Source organism: Coregonus clupeaformis, chromosome 29, assembly GCF_020615455.1.
Source record: "Coregonus clupeaformis isolate EN_2021a chromosome 29, ASM2061545v1, whole genome shotgun sequence".
Classification (NCBI taxonomy): domain Eukaryota; kingdom Metazoa; phylum Chordata; class Actinopteri; order Salmoniformes; family Salmonidae; genus Coregonus; species Coregonus clupeaformis.
Window position 1 is genome coordinate 22,398,281 of NC_059220.1, and position 22,486 is coordinate 22,420,766.

Here is a 22,486-nt window from a genome sequence, read left to right on the forward strand (position 1 = left end):
GAGGTTGATTTAGAGAGCAGAGACTAAAATGGCAGTGAGGCGTCCTTTAACACACAGCTCGCAGGGACTCGTAGAGGAGAGTTGGAGGGAGTGAAGGGGATTAGGAGGGCCCAGCCGGCAGTAACCAGGAATGTCAACAATCTCACACCCTTCTCCCTGCACCCTGGTCCGGTCTGGTCTGGGCTCAGCTTCTGGCACATGACACAATAAAACAGAAAAACTATTCTCTCTCTCTCTGTGCGTGTGGATGGGGGGACAGTAGAGGGCATGTGTGCACCTGTTTATTGCTATCCTTACCAGATGATTGGAGAGGAGTGAAACATGTAGAATTATTGTGGACCCCCCCCACACACACACACACTCACACAAACACAGACACATAGAAAGAGTTATTCATCTGCACGTCAGTCTGTCTACCTCACAAACCACGGTGGGTTAAAGATTAAACCCCTTCGGTCCTCTCAAGTGGCGCAGCGGTCTAAGGCAGTGCATCGCAGTGCTTTAGGCGTCACTACAGACCCGGGTTCGATCCCGGGCTGTGTCCAGGTGAGTGCGACCGGGAGACCCAGCGTTGTCTCCCGGTCGCACCCGCCTTTGGCCCAATTGGCCCAGCGTTATCTGGGTTAAGGGAGGGTTTGGCCGGCTGGGATGTCCTTGTCCCATCGCGCTCTAGCGACTCCTGTGGCGGGCCGGGCGCATGTACGCTGACAAAGTCGCCAGTTGTACGGTGTTTCCTCCCACACATTGGTGTGGCTGGCTTCCGGGTTAAGTGAGCAGTGTTTCAAGAAGCTTGACAGGCTCTCGACCTTCGCCTCTACCGAGTCTGTATGGGAGTTGCAACTACGAATTGGGGAGAAAAAGGGGTAAAAAGCAAAATAGAATAATAAAAATGTAAGCCCTCATTAGGTTTGAACTAATACTCTTCCTCCTCAGAAATCAGTCTGACAACATACTCTGGCAGGTTGTTTTTCTGCCTGCTCTCTTTCCTTCGCTAGCTGCAGGGGTTTGTATTCTCTGGTGCTTCATGGGCCCTGACAGTCAATATAGAGGGTGTCTCTGTCTATGTACTCTGCCACTCCCTGCAACCCCTTCCTCCTCTCTTCTCTTCTCCTTTGCCTCCCCTGCATTCCAACATAGGTCTCAAGCATGGCCAACACTATTTAATCTGCAGTCAACTGATTGGGCCTGTTGGTTAGGGCATAGTCTTCCTGCTTTATCAACAAGTCAACGCTTCCTGAAAGCCATATGGAAATAAAGATCTGTATGACTCTGGTGCTTCCCACTGACCACTAAGCACTAGGCCTGTCTAAGCACTAGGCCTGTCTAAGCACTAGGCCTGTCTAAGCACTAGGCCTGTCTAAGCACTAGGCCTGTCTAAGCACTAGGCCTGTCTAAGCACTAGGCCTGTCTAAGCACTAGGCCTGTCTAAGCACTAGGCCTGTCTAAGCACTAGGCCTGTCTAAGCACTAGGCCTGTCTAAGCACTAGGCCTGTCTAGTAAACAAGGCTGATTTCCCTAAGACATGCTGTCATCATCAGCACCAGCAGTGTGTGTCTGTATCTGAGGTCAGAGGGGCCCATAGAAGATCTGTGTGTGGTGACCCATACTGCACCCTGGCTCTGTGTGTGTCCCTCCATTAGCTGCCCCCAGCAGGAACCCTACACCACTGTTACTGTACTTTCTGAGGATCACCAAACCCTCCACATGACACACTGAAGCATTTTACACCAGCACCTTTGTCAACCAGCCAATGACAGAATGGGATGTAGCAGCAGTGTCTGGGTAGAAAGGGACAATTCAGACAGGAATGGGAGGGTATGGGGAGGGGGAGGGGTGGGGTGGGACAGAGGAGAGGGGTGGGAGAGGAAGAAAGGGAGGAGACACAGACGAGACAGAGGGAGAGAGTGAAGACGAGAGAGACAGACAGGCAGACGGGGTGGGGGAGTTGGAAAAGCTCCTACTGACAGCCATGGGGCCTCTTGACAATCCAGGAATATTGTCTGAAATCAATCTGTCATCGTGGAGTTGTTGCGCCTGTCATTACCAGGAGGTACCCGCCCTTCACAGTGACAATTTGTTCACCACTTTACCCGTTCACCTTACAAGTCTTCCCCACAAAGGTCACTCCACTCTATCCATCTCTGTCTGCCAGTCTGTCTCTATCGCTCTCTTTATTTGATCTGTCTCTGTCTCCTTCATTCACCAATCTCATACATGGAGTCACACAGTCCCTTTAACAAAGCACCTGCAGAAATACATTTGCAAAGTTAACGTGATACGCAAAAAATAAATAACGTAACTTAGATATACTGTACAGATGGACACAGAAAACACACACAAGCACAACAAAGTCAGCTAATGGTCAATTTAAGCCTAATGGTCAATTTGCAATTCATGTATTTCTGTCTTTGAGCTGTTCTTATCTATTAATGTTCTGTATTATGTCATGTTTTATGGAAAAGAAGCTGCTGCTTTCACAACAGCTAATGGGGAGCCTAATAAAATACAAAATACCAAGCCTGGAAGGAATCCTCCCAAAAAATATCCATGTGTAAGCCAGTCCCCCTCCCCCACCCCAAGTGCATCCTGGCCCAAAGCTGGAGCCAGAGCCCAAAATCACATCCCTGTGCATGAGGAAATCAAATCAGTTTCACTGCAGGGTGCAGAATTCCAGTCTGGGCCAGCAGTAGCCCAACTATAAAATATGACAGATCATACTCTCAGCTTCTGAACCATTTTTCCTCTCCTGTCCCCAGTCTCCTCTATTCTTCAAGTCAAAGCGGGACATATTTTTCCATTCATCGTAAACCATTCATCATTAAGTGTGTCCCTTACGTATATATAAAATTCACAACAAAAAGGGTTCCTTACAGATGTAGGATCTTAATTTGATCACTCTTTTGTTGCTGAGATGAATTTCGAGATTGACATAAATTCATTGAAAAATCGCACTAACACATCGTTATATCAACAGTATTGCACTTTTCATGTAGTCTAGTTTTGGCCAGCTAATAGCTTAACCACCGATCAACCAACATTATGGACTAAATGTTCAAATTCTGTTGCTGCAGAATTATTTGGCTTCAACAATCCTGGTCAAATTAAGAACCTACATCGGTACTTTTGGTTCCTGAGAGTGATGATCGATATTAAAAATAAAGAATTTCAACACAATTACAGAAGGGTGATAGTTGGCATCATCGCAAATTCCACTCCCACAGTCTCCACCATCAGAACTCAATTTCTGACATACTACGACAACATTACCCAATTCACAAACACTGCATACATAATATAACTTACAAATTCTATGAAGAATTCCCAAAGAAAAACAGTGAGAATTCTGAGTGAAAAGGCAAAAAGCCATGAAGGTTCTCATTGATGCCCATCAAGGGCCAACTGCGAGGGGGGCAGAGAGGGATGTTGATCAGAGCAGTGGGGTATGGTGGAGGCTGTGGAGGTCTCATTCAGCCCTTGTTATCCCAGCCACCCCTTGGCTCTGCTTTCTTCAGACCCAGTGAGGCATCGCTGTTGCCACCATAACTTTCAATCAACCTTTTAACTGCAGAACAAAATGCGTGGAAGGGGAGGCAGGGGAGAGGTTTGAGGGGGGGAAGGAGTCAGTACTGCGGGTGATTTCCAGTGAATACCTCTGAGAGGAGAGGAGAGGAGGGGAGGGGAGAGGACCTTGGATGGATTTTAGGAGAGGACCTAGTGAGAATTTTAGGAGAGGACCTAAGAAGGATTTTAGGAGAGGACCTAGGGAGGATTTTAGGAGAGGACCTATGGAGGATTTTAGGAGAGGACATAGGGAGGATTTTAGGAGAGGACCTAGGGAGGATTTTAGGAGAGGACCTAGGGAGGATTTTAGGAGAGGACCTAGGGAGGATTTTTTATCAGTAACTGCTTGTAGTGTGATTTGTTCCATGCACCGTATTGTTCTGTTGTGCTGGAGTATAAATATAAACTTGTGAGAAGCCATTCATTTTCAGAACATTTGCAACAGATATGAAATTCTGATAACTGATAGGAGAAAAGAAAACATCAACTAAAGAAGGTTGTGGCAAGATCAACATACAAGATTACAAGATGAGCAAGATAATGTTTAAAACATCCCCTTATCCTACCATAGAGCAAAATGAGAAGTCTATACTTGCCTAAAAGAGGGAGAAAGCAAAGGGGCCAAGAGAGGGAGAGAGAGAGAGAGGGAGAGCTCTGACATCTGCATTGTGCACAGCTGCATAGAGACCCCAGGCCCCAGCATAAATCCACACGCTAACATCTACAGGAAAATTAGACTCTCTGTCTCCTGTTGAGGGGTGAGAGGCTTCAGATTCTCAACGTTTCGTTTGTTAAGTGACTGAGAGAACAGCTGTGAAACACAGAGGTGTGGGGGGCTCTCCGCTCCTCAAAAGAAAATAGAAAATAGAGACGAGAGGAGAGAGTAGTGGAGGAGGAGGGCAAGGCGGCAGAGAGGCTGTGAAAAGAAGAGGTTGCGCAAGATAAACACTTCCCACTGCGTAGCTGAAATGTTATTGTAAGTTCACTTGTAAGGGTCCAACAGGGCGGCCCCCTAACCCCCACCTCCCTCCCTCCCAATGGCTACGGCCCATCTCTCTGTCCAAGGGCGTAACACGGCAGCCCTGCCCTCCAGAGCTATAGGGGAAAATGCAGCTGGAGATTGGACCTCTTACTGTTTGTTGAAGTGATACTATGACATTCCATAACTTTGATTTAAGATACCCCTAAATTCCAATATTGAATCTAATGTAATTGTGTATTGTTAATCTCAAACAATCAAACCGTTTGAATGATGACATGTCATTCAGACCAGCTCTCTGGCCCATTGTAAACTACTTTATGAGATCAGTATGGGTTAAGTAGGGCACCATGAATCCTATTTGTCTTTCTATCACTCCATTCACCCAGCAGGGATAGAGTGTGTGGCTTGAAGTCACACCCACGCAGAGCCAACTGGCCAAACAAACTAATGAAGTAGGCCTACATAGACACACCTTCATATGACAGGCAGATTATAAACAATCCTATTCACACTTTATTCTACCAATTTCCATACAGCTGAGAACAACAACAGTGAATGGGAGCAGACAATGTGTAAATAGTTGAGATTCCATCAGACTGCTAATTAGAGCGCCCATTAAGACCTTTAAACATTCACAGACGGATTACCAGGACGGGGACTCAGAGCATGCGCTGACCAACTTACAAGTGTCTTCACTGACATTTTCAACCTGTCCCTGACGAGTCTGTAATACCAACATGTTTCAAGCAGACCACCATAGTCCCTGTGCCCAAGAACACTAAGGTAACCTGCCTAAATGACTACTGACCCGTAGTACTCACATCTGTAGCCATGAAGTGCTTTGAAAGGCTGGTCATGGCTCACATCAACACCATCATCCCAGGAACCCTAGACCCACTCCAATTCGCATACAGACCCAACAGATCCACAGATGACGCAATCTCTATTGCACTCCACACTGCCCTTTCCCACCTGGACAAAAGGAACACCTACGTGAGAATGCTATTCATTGACTACAGCTCAGCATTCAACAGAATAGTGGCCTCAAAGCTCATCACTAAGCTAAGGACCCTGGGACTAAACACCTCCCTCTGCAACTGGATCCTGGACTTCCTGATGTGCCGCCCCCAGGTGGTAAGGGTAGGCAACAACACATCTGCCACGCTGATCCACAACATGGGGGCCCCTCAGGGGTGCGTGCTTAGTCCCCTCCTGTACTCCCTGTTCACCCACGACTGCGTGGCCAAGCACGACTCCAACACCCTCATTAAGTTTGTTGACAACACAACGGTGGTAGGCCTGATCACCGACAACGATAAGACAGCCTATAGGGAGGAGGTCAGAGATCTGGCAGTGTGGTGATCAGGCCACAACCTCTCCCTCAACGTGATCAAGACAAAGGAGATGATCGTGGACAACAGGAAATGGAGGGCCGAGCACACCCACATTCTCATCAACGTGGCTGTAGTGGAGCAGGTTGAGAGCTTCAAGTTCCTTGGTGTCCACATCACCAACAAACTATCATGGTCCAAACACACCAAGACAATCGTGAAGAGGGCGACAATGCCTATTCCCCCTCAGGAGACTGAAAAGATTTGGCATGGGTCCTCAGATCCTCAAAAAGTTATACAACTGCACCATCGAGAGCATCCTGACTGGTTGTATCACCGCCTGGTATGGCAACTGCTCGGCCTCTGACCGCAAGGCACTACAGAGGGTACAGCGTACGGCCCAGTACATCACTGGGGCCAAGCTTCCTGCCATCCAGGACCTCTGTACCAGGCGGTGTCAGAGGAAGGCCCTAAAAATTGCCAAAGACTCCAGCCACCCTAGTCATAGACTGTTCTCTCTGCTACTGCACGGCAAGCGGTACCAGAGCGCCAAGTCTAGGTCCAAAAGGCTTCTTAACAGTTTCTACCCCCAAGCCATAAGACTGCTGAACAGCTAATCAAATGGCCACCCGGACTATTTGCATTGACCCCCCGCTGCTGCTACTCCCGAGTGGCGCAGTGGTGCCACTAGAGATCCTGATTCGAATCCAGGCTCTGTCGTAGCCGGCCGTGACCGGGAGACCCATGGGGCGGCGCACAATTGGCCCAGCGTCTAGGGTAGGGGAGGGAATGGCCGGCAGGGGATGTAGCTCAGTTTGTAGAGCATGGCGTTTGCAACGCCAGGGTTGTGGGTTCGTTTCCCACAGGGGGTATAAAATAAAATAAAATAGTTATGTATGCACTAACTATAAGTCGCTCTGGATAAGAGCGTCTGCTAAATGACGTAAATGTAAAAATGTATTATCTATGCATAGTCGCTTTACCCCTACCTACATGTACATTATCTCAATTTCCTTGACTAACCTGTACCCCCGCACATTGACTCGGTACCGGTACCCCCTGCCTCATTATTGTTATTTTATTGTTACTTTTTTATTTTTGGACTTTAGTTTATTTAGTAAATATTTTCTTAACTCTTATTTGTCTTAAAACTGCATTGTTGGTTAAGGGCTTGCAAGTAAGCATTTCACGGTAAGGTCTACACCTGTTGTATTCGGCGCATGTGACAAATAAAATTTGATTTGATTTGATAAACTTTGTCAAAGCTGGCACTGTTGCTCATACAGATTATGGCCCACTAAAGTAAATGGCAATTGACCTCCATTATGGCTACCGTCACAGTTTCCCTCATCACCACGTACAGCCCTTTCCGTTCTCTCCTCTCTGTGGGGTGAAGTCCGACACCTTCCTCTTCCAGGTCCCTTCCTAGACTTCCTTTCCCTTCCATAGATTTGCCAGGGGCAGCAGTGTGTGGTGGTGGTAATGATAGATGCAGCTGTATGTGTTATTTTAGTAATTGTAGACGCAGTAGTCGCTGTGGTAGTAGTGGTATGATGTAGTAGAGGGTTCCCCAACTGGAGGCCCGCGGGGGGTTTTATTTGGCCCCCCAAGTTTTCTGAGCAAAAAATTAAAAATAAATAAACATATTTTTATTTTGTACAATTGTCTTTGTTGGACAGAAAATACTTTAAAAACACCAGGATATCAGTTCCAAGTGATTTTAATTTAAGAAATCTGTTCCTAAGTATTCTCACACATAACAGAGACACGTGATCGTTTACAAATGTAAGCAAGGTTTGAAATGATTGTTTCAGTCAAACATTATATCTGTTTGGGCTTCTTGTGGTCAATTTGCAGTCTACAAATTATTTGTAATTATGTTCTGGCCCCCCGACCATCTGCTCAACAAAAAATCGTCCCGCAGCTGAATCTAGTTGATGATGCCTGATGTAGTAGTACCTACTAGTAGTAACTATTAGTGATGGAACTTTTGGAGAGGGAATAAGTGTTGCTGTAGCTGGTAACTCATACTTCTAGGGTTTCTAAATTGGCTTCTGCTTCTTTAGTAATTCATTATCATGACTTCTCACAGAGCAATTGCTGTGTGCTTAATAAAACACACACATACATATACAGACACACTTATACACAAAACCCTGAGCGTAGCTCCCTCTCGTAACTCCTTCTCACGCACCTCTAAATCGCAGCCCCTCAGTAAAATGAGTCCCTGGTTTGCAGTACACTAATAGACTGCAAATAAACTTACTCTACAGGGATGAAGAGTGTTTAAAATTAATTAGTACTGCCATGTCCGACTGGGGGGACCAGTGCATGTAATAATCCGCCCATTGTTCTCTGCAAATAGACCCAGTCCCAGACTCAGTAAATAGGGGCTATTGGGGAGCTGAGAGAGGGTGGGTGGGAGTAAAGGTCAGCTCCATGCCTTGTTTTAATGACAGCACATTAACTTAGTTCACTTCCTCTGGCTTTACACTGGTAATAAACGGGAGGAAATGCAGAGAGAGGGACTGGAGAGAGAGAAGGGAGACGTGTAAGGGGGATGGCGAGCGAGCAGTGGTTGTTGTTTGGTCATAAAATGGCTTGGCAGCCCACAGAGTTCAGAGGTGGCATGTCAATCAGTCGGACAGCACCGAGTTGGGTGGGTCTGTGGGTGTTGGTGGGTTTATGATGAATCCGCTCTATTTAAGTTCTGGTATTTCATGGGCGAATCTGATGACCCTGACTTTATTTGTCATTTCTAAATCAAGTGTTTTCAGAGGGGACTACTCAAACACATGGCAAATATTTTACAGTACTGCTTAGACCCCCCCTCCCCCCTCTCTCTTTCACTCTCTCACTCTCTCTCTCGCTCTCTCCTTGGTCCACTCGCCCTCTGTTTCTCCAGCTGGGCTCATGTGCCAGAACACCACTGTGTCGTTACCTTCTTACTATTTGGGCCGTATTTACAAAAAATAAGAGGACTTTGGGGTATTTGGTTACTGGGAAACTAGCCTCATTACGTTTAAAGGAAATGGAAACCTGTCTGAGAGCCAAATGGCCTTGTGATTTTAAAGGCCCTTCGCATACAATTTATCCAATAGTACCTTCTTGTTATAAAACCATGATGTAACTCTCCTATAAAATGTATATTTTCCAAAAGAGTTGCAGAGCAGTTTGTATGCTCTACATTTCTCCAGATGGCTCAGGAGGTATAGAAGAGTAAACATTTGTCTGATGTTAAAAACTCTCATGTCAAGCTAATATGCTACTTCTGACATGTTGATACAGTATACTTGTCTGCATCAAAAATCGCTGGCCTCGCCTACAAACAAAGTACACAATTTGTATAGATGTCACTGCACTTCTGTTTCCAATAAGAGCCATGTAATAATTTATGTGTGTGTGTCTGTATCTGTGTGTGTGTGAGAATGCTGGTAAGTACTAGGGACACCTTGTATCCTCTCATTGTCACCGAGCAGGCCTGCAGAACACACAGCAGGTCCATATGTCCCGGCTGCTGCATTCCACAGTTACTATACCACAGTGGTCCCCAGTCCTGTCACCATATTAGAAGCTCCGCTGGGAAGCATCACTGAGCACCTCCTACAGCTGCTCGGGGGAACATGAGGGGGGGGTCCTAGAAGGTCCAAGGAATCAGTCCTGAGCAAGTTTCAGGAATCAGAGCACAAGGGAAGACTAGTCCTGGCTGGCGTAGTGGGATAAATGATCAGCTATTGTATGGTGAAGTGACTGACATCAGCAAGCTCATTATCACTTTGTGTCCTTTAAGTTGGACTTAGCAAAGGCTAAAATGCTTATATAATACCAGATAAAACCGCTAAACACTTCCAATACGTTACTATATCTTCACACGTAACTCGAAAGGATTGTCTCCTGTATAATTTCATTTGTATTTGTCAATGATGTTATCATAGCCTGTTAACTTTTATAGGGACAGTTTAACAGCCAGGACACTCGTCTACAAAACCATTTATTTCATAGGATATCAAACGGTGAAGTTGTTACACTGGGATCACATTGTGTCATAACTGGGAGCTTGTGGTCACATCATTCTCTCGAAGGGATTGTCCAGTCGACTACGGGCACTTTTCCATCAACATCTGGAGACTTCATTTCACCCTGCAGTCCTGTATGCCTGAGAATTAAAATAATCCTATAAAAGCCCAATAGATGATTTCATTAAATTGACAAAATTATTTCATTTAATTAACTAAAATATACACTGATTATACCAAACATTAGGAACACCTTCCTAATATTGAGTTGCACCCCCCTCCCATTTTGCCCTCAGAACAGCCTAAATTCATTGAGCATGTACTCTACAAGGTGTCAAAAGGGTTCTACAGGGATGTTGGCCCATTTTGACTTCAATGCTTCCCACAGTTGTGTTAAGTTGGCTGGATGTCCTTTGTGTGGTGGACCATTCTTGATACACACGGGAAACTGTTGAGCATGAAAAACCCTGCAGCGTTTCAGTTCTTGAAACAAACCGGCGCGCCTGACACCTACTACCATACCCCGTTCAAAGGCACTTCAATATTTTGTCTTGCCCATTCACCCTCTGAATGGCACACATACACAATCCATCTCTCAATTGTCTCAAGGCTTAAAAATCCTTCTTTAACCTGTCTCCTCCCCTTCATCTACACTGATTGAAATGGATTTAACAGGTGGCATCAATAAAGGATCATAGCTTTCACCTGGAATCACCTGGTCAGTCTATGTCATGGCTAGAGCAAGTGTTCTTAATGTTTTGTATACTCAGTGTATATTAAAACATGGCCACTTAAAACAGAGAATACGATGTCAGAAAGGAGAATTACTAAATATTTTTTCTGGGACTGTTCTTTGTCTCTGTCTTGGATACAATACACTTGTATACACTTCTACAATCACTTTCAGAAAGAAAGTATGAAAAGCATTACATTTACATTTACGTCATTTAGCAGATGCTCTTATCCAGAGCAACTTACATGAGCAATTAGGGTTAAGTGCCTTGCTCAAGGGCACATCGACAGATTTTTCACCTCGTCGGCTTGGGGATTAGAACCAGCGACCTTTCGGTTACTGGCACAACGCTCTTAACCACTAAGCTACCTGCCGCCCCTATTTTTTCGGTGATATACTGTATAATCTCTGTGTGATAAGGATGTCTTGTTTTTCTCTCAGTAGTCTGTTTCCCTCATTGATTCTCTCCTTTCTCTGACATCTGTAAATCTGTAAACATACATAATTGCTTGTCTAATCTTATTTAGCCTCCACGTCTTGTTCACTTTCGCTTTAGCCGAGTCTCGAAGGCTTGCCTGTCCTGCTGTGAATAAGGCATTGTCTGTAATCACTGATGTAATCCTGCCCCCCTCGAAACCAGCAGCGGCCTGCACCTGCCCCCACCTGCCCCGTATTGCAATGCCCTGTTAGCCACATGCAAGTTGTACTTCCATTTGCTGCCATACTGAGTTTGAGAATGAGGAGAGAGGCATAGAACAGGATGTCTGGTTTACCACTGCAAGAGGCTGGAGAACACACTATAAGTCTATGTGAATGCTTCAAAGCGCTCTAATTGAAAAGGTGAATTATTTTATTTTCAGATATTTGACTTTCAAACTCTACTGAGCTGTTCTAGACATTTTCAGCCATCGATGACAGGTGATATTGTGGAAACCATACACATAATTATACTATGCGTTCTGCATTTGTCTAACAATCTCAATCAATGCAGACAGTTGTCTGAACAATGGCACACTACACTGTCACGGTTAGGGTTGCAAAAATCCGGGAACTTTCAATAAATTCCCTGGTTTTCCCAACATCCTGGTTGGCTGGTTGGAGGGTTCCGGATTTCCGGCTTATTCCCCCCTGATTCCAGGAATCCTCCAACCGAAATTTATTGAAAGTTCCAGGAATTTTTCAACCCAAGTCATGGTCACACACACACACACACACAAACAGACACACAAACAAACAGACACACAGACACACAAACAAACAGACACACACAGACGTGATGCTGAGACAGTCCGATCCCTGGGCCAACCCTGGGAGAGCTGGACTGATTTGTGTTCTTTCACCCTGGGAAGCTGATGGATGTGTTTGTTTGGATTAGCTGTGGTGAATGCACACACAGTCACACACACATACTGTATGGCCATGACTGAAAAGATCCCACACTGAAGGGGGGTATTGGGTTGGTTTTCTCTCTACTTCCCCACTGTTGATTTTGGGTTCTGTTAAGAATTTTTTATACTTTTTCCCCTCTCTTACTTCTTAGTGTAAAGATGTTAGAGCCAACTGAGCTTTTCTCCATGTAAACAAAAAGCCACAGCAGTCAAACTAACTTAGACTAACCAATATATCTTCTAATATTTCACTAAAACGATTGGACACTGCTGTTTAGGCAAGAAAGAAAGAAAGAAAGAAAGAAAGAAAGAAAGAAAGAAAGAAAGAAAGAAAGAAAGAAAGAAAGAAAGAAAGAAAGAAAGAAAGAAAGAAAGAAAGAAAGAAAGAAAGAAAGAAAGAAAGAAAGAAAGAAAGAAAGAAAGAAAGAAAGAAAGAAAGGCAGTAAAGTTAAGTTAAATAAAATAAATATCCCAAAGATGTTACTCACCCCTTGCACAGTCAGACAACAGAATGGCCTCAAAGATGAGCAGCATGATCTTGACGACTCCCATCCTGACCGAAGACAACTTCATGTTCTCCAAATCTAAAAGACATATGGTCAAAAAATATAAAAACACTCAGGCCTTCCAGATTGTGTTAGTGCACATAACAGAACTCGCATCCATCCCCAGGGAAAGCAGTTTGCCTTGTTAGATCATATGGACAATCTATATGCTCCTCCAAGTCAGACACACAGTTATGTGTCATGGCTTTGTCTTTTGCATAATGGAACTGAAATGCATGGGGATTTCTCTTATAAATGAAAATGCATAGTGCAGATATACACATTTTTTAAATCATGTGATTGATTGACACAATACCATATCTACCCTTTGTGTTAGTATATTTATCTATATTCAATATATACAGTGCCTTGAGAAAGTATTCACACCCCTTTTCCACATTTTGTTGTGTTAAAGCCTGAATTTAAAATAGATAAAATTGAGATTTTGTGTCTCAGGCCTACACACAATACCCCCAATTACATCCCCTGCTATGTTGTGAATCGAAAGTTACCTGTCTAACAGAACACAGAGGGTGTTCTTTAATGAAAGCCTCTCCAACATAATCCAGATAGAGTCAGGCATTCCCCAGGGCAGCTGTCTAGGCCCCTTACTTTTTTCAATCTTTACTAATGACATGCCACTGGCTCTGAGTAAAGCATGTGTGTCTATGTACAGTGGGGGAAAAAAGTATTTAGTCAGCCACCAATTGTGCAAGTTCTCCCACTTAAAAAGATGAGAGAGGCCTGTAATTTTCATCATAGGTACACGTCAACTATGACAGACAAAATGAGAAAAATTTTTTCTCCAGAAAATCACATTGTAGGATTTTAATGAATTTATTTGCAAATGATGGTGGAAAATAAGTATTTGGTCAATAACAAAAGTTTCTCAATACTTTGTTATATACCCTTTGTTGGCAATGACACAGGTCAAACGTTTTCTGTAAGTCTTCACAAGGTTTTCACACACTGTTGCTGGTATTTTGGCCCATTCCTCCATGCAGATCTCCTCTAGAGCAGTGATGTTTTGGGGCTGTCGCTGGGCAACACGGACTTTCAACTCCCTCCAAAGATTTTCTATGGGGTTGAGATCTGGAGACTGGCTAGGCCACTCCAGGACCTTGAAATGCTTCTTACGAAGCCACTCCTTCATTGCCCGGGCGGTGTGTTTGGCAAATAAATTCATTAAAAGTCCTACAATGTGATCTTCTGGATTTTTTTTTCTCAATTTGTCTGTCATAGTTGACGTGTACCTATGATGAAAATTACAGGCCTCTCTCATCTTTTTAAGTGGGAGAACTTGCACAATTGGTGGCTGACTAAATACTTTTTTCCCCCATTGTACGCTGATGACTCAACACTATACACGTCAGCTACCACAGCAAGTGTAATCACTGCAACACTTAAAGCGCTGCAGTCAGTTACAATTGGCCCAGAACAGGGCAGCACGGTTGGCCCTTAAATGTACACGGGGAGCTAACATTAATAATATGCATGTCAATCTCTCCAGGCTCAAAGTAGAGTAGAGATGGACTTTATCACTATTTGTATTTGTGAGAGGTATTGACATGTTGAAAGCACCTTGCATACCCCACAGAGGTCTCTTCACAGTCCCCAAGTCCAGAACAGACTATGGGAGGCGCACAGTACTACATAGAGCCATGACTACATGGAACTCTCTTCCACATCAGGTAACTCATGCAAGCAGTAAAATCATATTAAAAAATCTGATTAAAATGGAACAGCTGGGACTGTGAAGAGACACACACACACACACAGGCACAGACACATGCATACACACACACGTACACATGGATTGTGTGTTGTAGATATGTGATAGTAGAGTAGTGGCCTGAGGGCACACACTTAATGTGTTATGAAATCTGTTGTGAAATGTATTGTAATGTTTTTGAATTGTATATCTCCCTTAATTTTGCTGGACCACAGGAAGAGTAGCTGCTGCCATGGCAGCAGCTAATGGGTATCTGTAATAAATACAAATACAAAAATACTATTATTTTTTATTATTAATAAAAAAATGACAAGCTTAAATGTATTGAGTCAATAAATATTCAACCTCTTTGTTATGGCAAGCCTAAATAAGTTCAGGAGTGAAAATGTGTTTAACAAGTCACATAATAAGTTGCAGGGACTCACTCTGTGTGCAATAATAGTGTTTAAAATGATTTTTGAATGACTACCTCATCTCTGTACCCCACACATACAATTATCTGTAAGGTCCCTCAGTCCAGCATTGAATTTCAAACACAGATTCAATCACAAAACCAGGCAGGTTTTCCAATGCCTCACAAAGAAGGGCACCTACTGGTAGATGGGTAAAAAAAAAGCAGACATTGACTATCCCTTTGAGCATGGTGAAGTTATTAATTACACTTTTGATGGTGTATCAATACACCCAGTCACTACAAAGATACAGGTGTCCTTCCTAACTCAGATGCCAGAGAGGAAGGAAACTGCTCAGGGATTTCACCATGAGGCCAATGGTGACTTTAAAACAGTTACAGCGTTTAATGGTTGTGATAGGGGAAAACTAAGGATGGATCAACAACATTGTAGTTACTCCACAATACTAACCTAAATGACAGACTGAAAATAAGGAAACCTGTACAGAATAAAAATATTCCAAAACATGCATCCTGTTTGCAATAAGGTATTAAAGTAAAACTGCAAAAAAAATTGTCAAAGAAATTAACTTTATGTCCTGAATACAAAGTATTATGTTTGGGGCAAATCCAACACAACACATCACTGTGTACCACTCTTCATATTTTCAAGCATGGTGGTGGCTGAATCATGTTATTGATATGCTAGTCATCGGCATGGACTAGGGAGTTTTTCAGGATAAAACAAAATGGAATAGAGCTAAGCACATGCAAAATCCTTGAGGGAAACCTGGTTCAGTCTGCTTTCCAAACATACATTGGGAGACAAATGCACCTTTCAACAGGACAATAACCTAAAACACAAGGCCAAATATACACTGGAATTGCTTACTAAAATGACATTGAATGTTCCTGAGTGGCCTAGTTACAGTTTTGACTTAAATCGGCTTGAAAATCTATGCCAAGACTTGAAAATGGCCGTCTAGCAATGATTAACAACGAACTTGACAGAGCTTGAAGAATTTTAAATATTGTACAATCCAGGTGTGCAAAGCTCTTAGAGACTTACCCAGAAAGACTCACAGCTGTAATTGCTGCCAAAGGTGATTTTAACATGTATTGACTTAGGGGTGTGAATACTTAGATATTAGATAATTAGATATTTCTGTATTTCATGTTCAATAAATTAGCTAAACATTCTAAAAACATGTTTTCACTTCATTCAGTCATTATGGGGTATTGTGTGTAGATGGGTGAGAGAAAAAAAATTGATTTCACCCATTTTGAGTTCAGACTGCAACAACAAAATGTGGAATAAGTCAAGGGGTATGAATACTTTCTGAAGGCACTGTATCTGTGGTCAATATGGTGCACACTCATTAAAGTTATGCTGCCCTCACAGACTGCCCCTTATGTCTAAAAAAAAATCTGAAACACAACTGTATTATATTGTATAATTGTCACCATTTGCATTCACGAATTACTGTATATAACATTTTACCATATCTAAAAATTACACATCATGGCAAATTAATTGAATAGTAATTATATCCATATCACTGTATAGGTAAGCAACCAATTGATAATAGCCAATCAAGTCTTATTTTACAGTAAATTAAATAAATAATATTTATATGAACTATTACCAACCATTTAATCGTATGAAAAAGGTCATATGCCCTGGATATTTTGCACAATAATGTTTCTTATGAATGACATACCTGAAGTTTCCAGTGAATGAAGTTAACCTCGTATCAGCCTCTTCATAGAAAACTGGTTACCCATTCTCATAGAAGTCCGCGTCTCCATTTATTTATTGACAGTGGCCGATTTCATCGACGCTTGCTACCACCACTATTTTAATGATCGCTGACTGACTGTATATCCATCCAGCATCGATCGGCTATATGGAAAAACTGTAATCAGACAAAGCATACAATCAAATGCATCCATTTATCACACATGGGTATCCATTAAAATGCTGAATTAACTTCTCGACAAACTGGAAATGTTAGATAGTTTTTAAAGTCTGCATCCAATCTGTATTTCCAGTAGACTCTACTTCATTCACTCCGAGATTTACGCAGCGCAGCGAGTTGTCTATCCCAGCTCTCAACGTTGGACCAATCACATAAGGACTGGTTAACTCTATAAAAATTAACTATTTATTTCTCACTATCACGATCCAATAGCCCCTACACGAGTCAAATATGCAATTGTATATGCCTCAATTTAAAGTTGCCAAAATAATCCACAGTCATTTAAAATAAATGCAGTGGCTGACAATCAGGGGTTCGGGTAAAAGTCACCCCTGTAACAGATCTAGGATCAAGTTTCCCTCCCCAATTCCTGACCTTGACCATTAGGAGTAAAACTACAACACTGACCTCAGATCAGCATTGAGGCAACTTTATCCTAACCCCAGAAGAACAAGAGAAGAGTAAACTTTCAGCAATTCCCATAACATCCACTTATTAAAATGAATTATAAAAAGGAAACACTTAATTGTTAGGGGTGAGTTGCATTAATGTATGGATAACAGACTGAATAAACCTTGTTTGGACCCCAGTAATAGGGATCCTAACAAATACTGAACAACTGCATGCATACTATCAGTCAGATAGCAGACAATGAGGCATCAAATGAATAGGTGCTGCCACCCAGTGGGACTGAGATGTATCACAAGAAGCATGCTCCAAAGACATTAAATCCTTTTGGATCATGTTGTGATTGATGGTGTCTACTCTCAAGACGGTATGTATCAATGAGGAGTTGACATGTCACACCTGCCTGAGAGAATAACAAGGACATGTGTAGTAGTACAAGACAGAAATGATGATAAACACTTATTCAAAGAGGAAGTCATTTAATTTTCATGACATTTAAAACTAAATCATATTATTTCAGTTTTTCCCAATGTTTCACATAGCTCTTATTATTGAAATGTGCCTAGCCTTTACAAAATAAGAACAAGCTCTGAAGTAATAGGATATCCAGTCCTTGAATTACTGCATCATTCCTTTATACAGAAAAAGGAGTAATAGATTTAAACATTTACATAATTTCATTTTGTTCTTTATAAAATTAAAATTACATAATCTCTTAAAAGTGTCTTTATATTTTCCTCAATAAAAATAAAACTTGTAGAAGTAGTGAGTGATCTAAACTAGATGAAGCCTGAGAATTAGCTTATAAGTCAGCGCAGATTTGATATAACTGGTGCGGCCTTGAAGTGTAGAAAGCCATCGTTGTTTGAGTCAGTTATGTCAGACTGGCCATTCCTCTACCCACATCAACTCATTCTCCATTGTAACCCAGATGGGGAAGCATCCCCTCCGCATCAGAGATGACTAGAGGAGGGAGCAAGAAGATGATGATGATGTAACAGTAGAGGAAGTGGTTATCAACTGGGAACAGTACTACATTGTGCAGAGAGGTATGGAGACGATGTATATAACCAGGTTAGGATGTAATGAAACAGTCTAGTTTAAATTTAACAACGGAATGGTATGAGACTATATCTGTAACATATTCTAACTGATTTCACTACAGATCACATATGTTTCCGCAACAGCAGCTGGTATGTAACCAAGATAATGAGAATGTACACCAATGACCTGCTTAGTGTAGTAGGAGAGGGTTGTCTCTGTTCTAGTGACAGCTGTCTAGATAAGTGTGCTATCAGTGTGACCATTGGGAGAGTTCAAATATACTTAAGATAAATGAGCTTGGCAACAATATACAGAGGGGGGGGGAAATAATATTGCTGCCTTAACCAACTGATGGGAGGGAAGCCTCATGAACCTCCAACTAGCAGGTGATATGCACTCCATGATTCTAACAATCAGATACTGTAGGTGCTGATTATGTGTGGTAGGAGGTTATGAGTTACACAGGTTAAGGTTGGGGTGGGTACGGAACAAGATCAATCGTAAAAAAACATGACATGTGACTGAAAGAGCAATGGCCACTGCCCACATTGTTATTAAAAGGGCAGACAACTTTTAGTGTCCTTTTGAGACACTGTCGCTAAAATCAAAATCCCATGTCTTTAAATGATATCACACATTCATTGCCGTTTAAAGCATTGCTGAATACTCCACACGTTTCCGTGGGAGGAATCGATACATAAAACCATTTTAGGAGTAAATGTCTTCTTTTTTTTTTTGCTTCGCTGATAGGTAGCCTGATGAGGATTGCTTTCCCCTCCTCATCCTTAAAGCATCAGGAATTACATGACAAACTCAAATTAAAACCTTTACAACCATTGTGGCCAAACAAGTGAGATCAGTGGTGCGGAGATCATCATCACTATCAACATAATTATCCTTATTTACATGTTTATTATGACTTACATTCTTTAAAGTAATCGGAGCCCTGTGAGAGCTCTGGCACAAGTGTGGGAAGCCCGCTAAAGCTTTTTTTATACACAAGCAATAAAACAGAAATGTTCCAAAGGCTTTCTCTCTCTTTTCAGCTTCAAATAGCCCCAGAAGCTGCTCCTAAAGGACTGGACATGTCCAGAGTAGCCTTGCAACATGCCAGCACAAAACCCTATTTCCAGTATGTTGTTTCTTTCTTCTTCCTCTGCCTCCACAGACAGGCATCAGTGAGTCAGAGGAGGAGGACAGCATAGTATCAGGCCCTGTGGGTCCCTTTCAGGCAGCAGTAGCATCTCAACAACAACAGAAAGGGTATAATCATAGTCTGTGCCTTCACATCCGACTTTATTTAATCTCTCTGCTCTCTCATCCATGTCCACCTTATTACAAAGCCTTGCCTTGCCGTGCAGTGTGATGAAGATGATCGTTAAGGTCGCTCTGTGCAGTTGGGGATTTACTTTGAATATAGCCTCATATCCTCTGGATATGCTCCTGTAGAGGCAGGGGCAGGGAGGTGGGGAAGTCTGTTGGTACAGCAGGGGTCAGATGCCAGTCTTGTCGCTGTAGAACGGTGTGACGTGGAACATGTAGCAGTGCGTACACACCCTGACAGGCTTCACCTGGCCGTACCGCGGTAACGGGGCTGAGTGGGAGGAGCAGCGAGAGCAGAAGATCTGAAATGACACGTAGAACAAACAAGGTATATTCGATTGTTATCCATTTATTTTACATAGTACAATACTTAAAGAGATCTGTGCAGGTGTTCTTTGTGTTACCTTGCCACAGCTCCTACAGTGGTGCTTCCTGCGGATGACGGTGAAGGGGGCCTTACAGGCGATGCAGGAGTCGCATTCCTCATCAGGAACCCAATCTGGGGGATCTACAGGGAAAAGCAGGGGCACATTAATAGTGCTGCTTGTTTATTCATGTCACTTTTCATGCATGTCATGTGTGTATGTCATTTTTGAGGAGAAATGGGAGGTGCTAACCTTCGAACTGTCCCTCCCGGGCCTTGGCTGCCAGCTCCGAGGAAGAGATGGTCTCCTGACAGAGAGCACAGTCCTCCAGCACGGCGCTGCGCAGCCCAGGACCTGCTGCACCACACAGAGCACAGCCGTGTCATAACCATGGTCATTCTGTCAATATACAGTACATTACAGAATAACATACTGGGAGAAGTACACTAAGATCCTTGACATTACTGCAAGTCAATATAAATATTCTCACCTTTCTGCTTGTCATTGTCCCCCTGCTCAGAGGTAGCCATGACTTCAAACAGTGTCTTCAGGATGCTTCGAAGGTCAGCCGCGTAGTTTGTCTGCAGTTGGTCAGCAACACCTGGGGGTCAAGGGGTCAAGAGGAACCAGTGAGATGCAAGGAAACTGTGGTGCAAATGTGGTACATATGATAAGAGCAAAGCCCAGTAGGCTAGTGTATTGTGGAACACAGTGTAAAACCTTTGGAGGTTAGTTTATTAGGATCCCTATTAGCTACTGCACATGCAGCAGCTACTCTTCCTATGGTCCACATAAAACATACAAATACATGACAAAGTACAGAACAGTTATAGACAATGATATGAAAAAATAAATATACAAATAGTTATAAACTCAGCAAAAAAAGAAACGTAACTTCACAGATCTTCATCGTAAAGGGTTTAAACACTGTTTCCCATGCTTGTTCAATGAACCATAAACAATTAATGAACATGCACCTGTGGAACGGTCGTTAAGAGATTAACAGCTTACAGACGGTAGGCAATTAAGGTCACAGTTATGAAAACTTAGGACACTAAAGAGGCCTTTCTACTGACTCTGAAAAACATAAAAAGAAAGATGCCCAAGGTCCCTGCTCATCTGTGTGAACGTGCCTTAGGCATGCTGCAAGGAGGCATGATAACTGCAGATGTGGCCAGGGCAATAAATTGCAATGTCCGTACTGTGAGACGCCTAAGACAGCGCTACAGGGAGACAGGACGGACAGCTGATCGTCCTCGCAGTGGCAGACCACGTGTAACAACACCTGCACAGGATTGGTACATCCCAACATCACACCTGCGGGACAGGCACAGGATGGCAACAACAACTGCCCGAGTTACACCAGGAACGCACAATCCCTCCATCAGTGCTCAGACTGTCCGCAATAGGCTGAGAAAGGCTGGACTGAGGGCTTGTAGGCTTGTTGTAAGACATCCAATACCGGCAACAACGTCGCCTATGGGCACAAACCCACCGTTGCTGGACCAGACAGGACAGGCAAAAAGTGCTCTTCACTGACGAGTCACGGTTTTGTCTCACCAGGGGTGATGGTCGGATTTGCGTTTATCGTTGAAGGAATGAGTGTTACACCGAGGCCTGTACTCTGGAGCGGGATCGATTTGGAGTTGGAGGGTCCGTCATGGTCTGGGGTGGTGTGTCACAGCATCATCGGACTGAGCTTGTTGTCATTGCAGGCAATCTCAAAGCTGTGCGTTACAGGGAAGACATCCTCCTCCCTCATGTGGTACCCTTCCTGCAGGCTCATCCTGACATGACCATCCAGCATGACAATGCCACCAGGCATACTGCTCGTTCTGTGCGTGATTTCCTGCAAGACAGGAATGTCAGTGTTCTGCCATGGCCAGCGAAGAGCCCGGATCTCAATCCCATTGAGCACGTCTGGGACCTGTTGGATCGGAGGGTGAGGGCTAGGGCCATTCCCCCCAGAAATGTCTGGGAACTTGCAGGTGCCTTGGTGGAAGAGTGGGGTAACATCTCACAGCAAGAACTGGCAAATCTGGTGCAGTCCATGAGGAGGAGATGCACTGCAGTACTTAATGCAGCTGGTGGCCACACCAGATACTGAATGTTACTTTTGATTTTGACCCCCCCTTTGTTCAGGGACACATTATTCAATTTATATTAGTCACATGTCTGTGGAACTTGTTCAGTTTATGTCTCAGTTGTTGAATCTTGTTATGTTCATACAAATATTTACACATGTTAAGTTTGCTGAAAATAAACGCAGTTGACAGTGAGAGGATGTTTCTTTTTTTGCTGAGTTTATATTCGAAAGACACCAAGGGACAACAAAAATACTATTTACACATCATTCATAATCTTATATACAGTTAAATTAGATCTTTAGAAAGAGGAGAGGCGCTGTGATACAATATGTTTTTTAACATTTGTTTTTAAAGCTAAACTTTCTTTTTGCCTGAGTAACCTCTGGTGGCAGAGCATTCCAGGATGATATGGCTCTATACATAACTAAGCGACGCAATAAATCTGTTTTTGGTTTGGGTACCATGAAGAAACCCATAGTGGTGTGTCTGGTGGGGTATGGATGTCTGTTTGAAGTTAATGCAAATAGATTATACAAGTGGTTACGCATTTCCAACACACAAATGTTTCTTATAAAGACTAGAAGAGAAGTAGTGAATTTCT

At 43.1% G+C, this 22,486-nt stretch overlaps 2 protein-coding genes across 4 annotated transcripts in view; both read right to left on the reverse strand.

Moving 5' to 3' along the window:
• LOC121544348 (fibroblast growth factor receptor-like 1) overlaps positions 1-16,767 on the reverse strand; it is a 42,703-nt gene extending 25,936 nt beyond the window's left edge. Inside the window, exons 1-2 of the mRNA XM_041854277.2 lie at positions 16,401-16,767; positions 12,500-12,595 (exon numbers count right to left, since the gene is read on the reverse strand). Coding sequence (XP_041710211.2) covers positions 12,500-12,584 — 85 coding nt within the window. The 5' untranslated portion in view covers positions 12,585-12,595; positions 16,401-16,767. The remainder of the gene's footprint in view (positions 1-12,499; positions 12,596-16,400) is intronic.
• A 761-nt stretch (positions 16,768-17,528) lies between these two features.
• The window catches only part of LOC121544855 (lateral signaling target protein 2 homolog), a 39,120-nt gene continuing 34,162 nt past the window's right edge, over positions 17,529-22,486 (reverse strand). For all 3 annotated transcript variants that reach the window (XM_041855062.1, XM_041855061.1, XM_041855063.2), the window contains 4 exons: positions 20,289-20,399; positions 20,051-20,155; positions 19,838-19,941; positions 17,529-19,735 (listed from right to left, as the gene is read on the reverse strand). In XM_041855062.1, the coding sequence (XP_041710996.1) occupies positions 19,604-19,735; positions 19,838-19,941; positions 20,051-20,155; positions 20,289-20,399 (452 nt within the window). In that variant the 3' untranslated portion in view covers positions 17,529-19,603. The remainder of the gene's footprint in view (positions 19,736-19,837; positions 19,942-20,050; positions 20,156-20,288; positions 20,400-22,486) is intronic.